At 39.2% G+C, this 3,702-nt stretch overlaps 1 protein-coding gene across 1 annotated transcript; it reads left to right on the forward strand.

The window, feature by feature from the left end:
- Nucleotides 1-2,676, forward strand: LOC137734952 (PP2A regulatory subunit TAP46). Its single transcript, XM_068474295.1, has 9 exons — nucleotides 1-200; nucleotides 308-430; nucleotides 553-639; nucleotides 768-872; nucleotides 1,063-1,224; nucleotides 1,362-1,397; nucleotides 1,491-1,562; nucleotides 1,783-2,063; nucleotides 2,218-2,676. The coding sequence occupies exons 1-9, from the start codon at nucleotides 99-101 to the stop codon at nucleotides 2,468-2,470; spliced, it is 1,221 nt and encodes a 406-aa protein (XP_068330396.1). The 5' UTR covers nucleotides 1-98; the 3' UTR covers nucleotides 2,471-2,676.
- The last annotated feature ends 1,026 nt before the right edge of the window (nucleotides 2,677-3,702 follow it).

Below are 3,702 nucleotides of genomic sequence, written 5' to 3' on the forward strand. Positions count from 1 at the left end.
TTCTATCCCTAAATCTAAAAACCCTAAGTTTCAAATTCTCGAGGAATTTAGCAATTAAAGAAGCTCAAACCCACTTCAGAAGCTCCATTTCAAATTCCATGGGAGAATTGAATATGGAGGACATGCCTCTTCCGGCGCTCTTCGAGCAAGCTCGGAAGATCCATCTGGCGGCGACGGAGTCTGGGGGTGGTGTCGATCAGGTACACAAATCCACACCATAAGCTCATGGGCTCGCACATTTTATTGAAAGTTTCAATTTTTTTTTTTTTGCTGTAATTAATTTAATTGATTTGGATATTACTATTAGGAGGAGGTGAGGAAGGGATGCAGGGCTTTGGAGAAGTGCGATGAAATGATAAGCAAGCTGGGTTTGTTCTCAGCCAATGAGACCAAGGAGGATATCAGCACCACCAATCTCAAATATCTTATGGTAACTCATTTGGGTTTAATTTTTAAAGTCGAAAACTTTGAATGTTTGATGGAATAGTTTGGAAAGCTTGGATTTTTGGTTTGAATGTAATGAGCTAACTTCTTATGGGGTTTTGATCACAGGTGCCGTATTATCTCGGTGAATTAACCGAAAAGGTTGCGCAGGATGACAGGATATCAATTCTTAAGGCTTCCCAGGCTAAATTAAAGGTGATCCATTTTTATTAGTTACTTGTCGGTAAAGCAATAATACATCGGATATGTCTTGCTGGTCAGTGTCCTGTTGGTTTGAGGTTTATGTTTCTGTTAAAACTAACTAGGACGGCGGCATGTTGTAGGAGTTTATTTCAATTTGCGAGGCAATGGAACTTGTTCCGAAAGAGGAGTTAGAAGCATCTGCAGTTGATGGCCCAAATTCACATGTTGATCGAAGGGCTCTGAAGGTACTGTAGTTTTCTTATTGTCTTTCTTTAGAAAGCATGAAGATCCTATCTCAAATTTCATTCATACTCATGACTTTAATAATTGCATCTTGTTGTGCTGCCGACTGTTTTACATGTTGCGTGGCGGAACATGTTAAAGTATAGGTTTGGTGTTGTAATTTGTTACTTATGCTCTTGCTTCTGTATCCAGATTGCTCGATTCAAAAGGCAAAGAGCTGCAGAATCAAAATTGCTGGAAATTAAGGAGCGGAAAGAGCGAAGAGGTCGTTCAACTAAAGCATCTGCCTTGTCAACTCCTATTGAGGCAGGAGAGGAAGATGTGCTGGATGATGACGGAGAGGAGGAGCGGGAGGTTTGTAGATTTCTTCTTACATATTTCTCTTTACTGACATGTTGATTGGTTCTACATCAGAATGTTTTCATAAGTTTGAAGTCTAATTACATTGGTAGAAAGAAAAAACTGTCTAATTAGAACCCTTGTTTTTGCAGGCATGGTTTACTACAATCTCTTTGGCAGTTAGTAAGGTTAGTTTATAACTTAAAGTAATCCTCCACATACTGTCGTTTTTATTCACGTCAATTCATACTCGTGTCTTTCTGCCATGCAATCTTTTTCAGACTTTTGATCTGTTGGAGATGCTAAAGAAAGAGGAAGAAATGCTTGTAGCTTTTAAGGAAAGGCAATCAAAGGTATTTAATATTAACACCCATAACCGTAACTTAAGATTAGACACTTTTACTGTATTATTATCAGTGTTGGTCTTGAGTTCCATTACTCTGTCATGAATTTGCAATTTTTGGTGATAATTAGGGGGGGAGAGAGAAATTTGTAGAGCATATAGGAAAAGCTGTGTCCTGCAACTTGACCTATTTCAGTTATAAAAGCTTTTGTTATTGTCATGTATTTCAGGATGGCGGGAAGGAATTTTATCAAGAAGTTCTTGATGATCGTGCCAAAAGGACCGAAGCTTGGCATCGTGATGCTGCAACCCGGGTGCAGTATAGTAGACCAGCAGAGCCTATCACCTGTGCAACTTTTGCTCAAGATGTTCTAGAAGGGAGAGCCAGGGTTTCAGAGATGCATGAACACAAGCACCAGCCACTAATATTTGGACCAGCGAGTCTTATTGGTGGAAACCCAACAAGTGAGAGGGAAAGGATGGCGGCTCAGGTTTTCCAGCCCAGTCATAGGTATATCTCCGTGTTCTGTTACTTTATTTTGCCAAGTCTAATTTATCATGAGCACAAATGTTTGGAAATATCTGGTTTTCGCGTATGTGTTTTCATCTTTCATCGTGTGAAACATATCATTTGAGATGCTAAATTGAATTTACTGTGCGGGAAGGATGCCGACCATGAGCATAGAGGAAGCTGGACTGAAGGAGATGGAGATAATGAATACGTGGCAAGAGAGGAATGTGAAACTCATGGAAGAGGCCAATTCTGCATGGTACAAGGAACCTATGAAACCAGGACCACCGCCGGAGGGGGAAGAGGAAGATGATGATGCCGCTCAAGACAAGGCGAGGGCATGGGATGACTGGAAAGATGATAATCCTCGGGGTGCTGGCAACAAGAAGCTCACCCCCTGTGGATAAAATGGCACATTGGGGAGCCCTGAGATTTTGATTTACTGCAAATTAGAAAGTTTTGTATTTGGTGTCGTTCTTGTTGTGTAGATTAAGTTATGTATATTACCCATATATTTATTTCAAGGCGTTTTAGTCAAAATAATCCCTGAGATTTGTATAACACATAACTTTGGTTCTTGAGATTTAAAATCAATATAAGTCGTTCCTGAGATTGTCCACTATCCATTATTTTGATCTTTCAATTAAAATACTCCGTTAAGTTGAGGGTATAACACATAACTTTGGTCCTTGATATTTGCGTAACACATAATTTTGGTCCTTTAGATTTGCAAAACACATAACTTTGATCTCTGTGATTGTTCACCATCCATTATTTTGGTCTTTCCATTAAAAAGATCAGGGACCACTCAACAGAGTTTTTTAATGGCACTCAACAGAGTTTTTTAATGGTAGGACCAAAATCATGGATGGTAGATAAACTCAGAGATTATTTCTATTAATTTTAAATCTCAGGAACCAAAGTTATGTGTTATGAAAATCTCAGAAACATTTTGGCTAAAAAGTCTTATTTGAATAAACAATATTCTCATGTTTGTTCAAAATTTTGTATATCAAATTAGGGTTTGGTGATCCCAGCACACCAGACACAATTGGAATTGTCGACAGAGTTCAAACGAAAGGGCGACATTGATGTGTTTGAGGTTAAGGAACGAGATTGGTCGATCTTCAAATTGAGGGACTAAATGAAGAGTTTTAAGTCGATTTCAGGACCATCCGCAATAAAATACCAAAACCAAATAAAAAAGGTCTGTTTATGAAGAAAACAATGTGCCGATGTAAATTGGGTTACTGAAAGGATCATAATGCAGACTCCCGACCGCGAGGTCCTTGAATCGGGTTTGACATTCACATGTGAGATTATCTGCTCGAAAATTGGGAAATCAATGCATTTGTAATATTAAAACAAGAAACCACAAATTAACTAAGCACCCTGATCTATCTAGTGTGTTCACATTTAATCGGGCAATGACGAGTTTTAATCTGCAACGTCAAGCAGCTCAAAATTTTCAGTATGAAAAGTGCATTGTTGGAACTGGATCGGAACGCCTAGTGGCTAAAGATTTTAAGTATGAACACCGGAGCGTCAAAGCAAAACATCGGAGATGTTACGGTGGATCTCAACCAGCACCAGTCGAGGTTTTGCTGTCCCGAATTCAACCCCCACGGTTTTTTGGCCC

Source organism: Pyrus communis, chromosome 5 (assembly GCF_963583255.1).
Source record: "Pyrus communis chromosome 5, drPyrComm1.1, whole genome shotgun sequence".
NCBI classification, from domain to species: domain Eukaryota; kingdom Viridiplantae; phylum Streptophyta; class Magnoliopsida; order Rosales; family Rosaceae; genus Pyrus; species Pyrus communis.

Bases quoted from the DNA above. Each gene is read 5' to 3' on its own strand.
- LOC137734952 (XM_068474295.1), top strand. From the start codon at position 99: ATGGGAGAATTGAATATGGAGGACATGCCTCTTCCGGCGCTCTTCGAG. The intron at 1,398-1,490 runs GTTAGTTTATAA...AATCTTTTTCAG, and splicing joins TCTCTTTGGCAGTTAGTAAG to ACTTTTGATCTGTTGGAGAT. The intron at 1,563-1,782 runs GTATTTAATATT...CATGTATTTCAG, and splicing joins TTAAGGAAAGGCAATCAAAG to GATGGCGGGAAGGAATTTTA.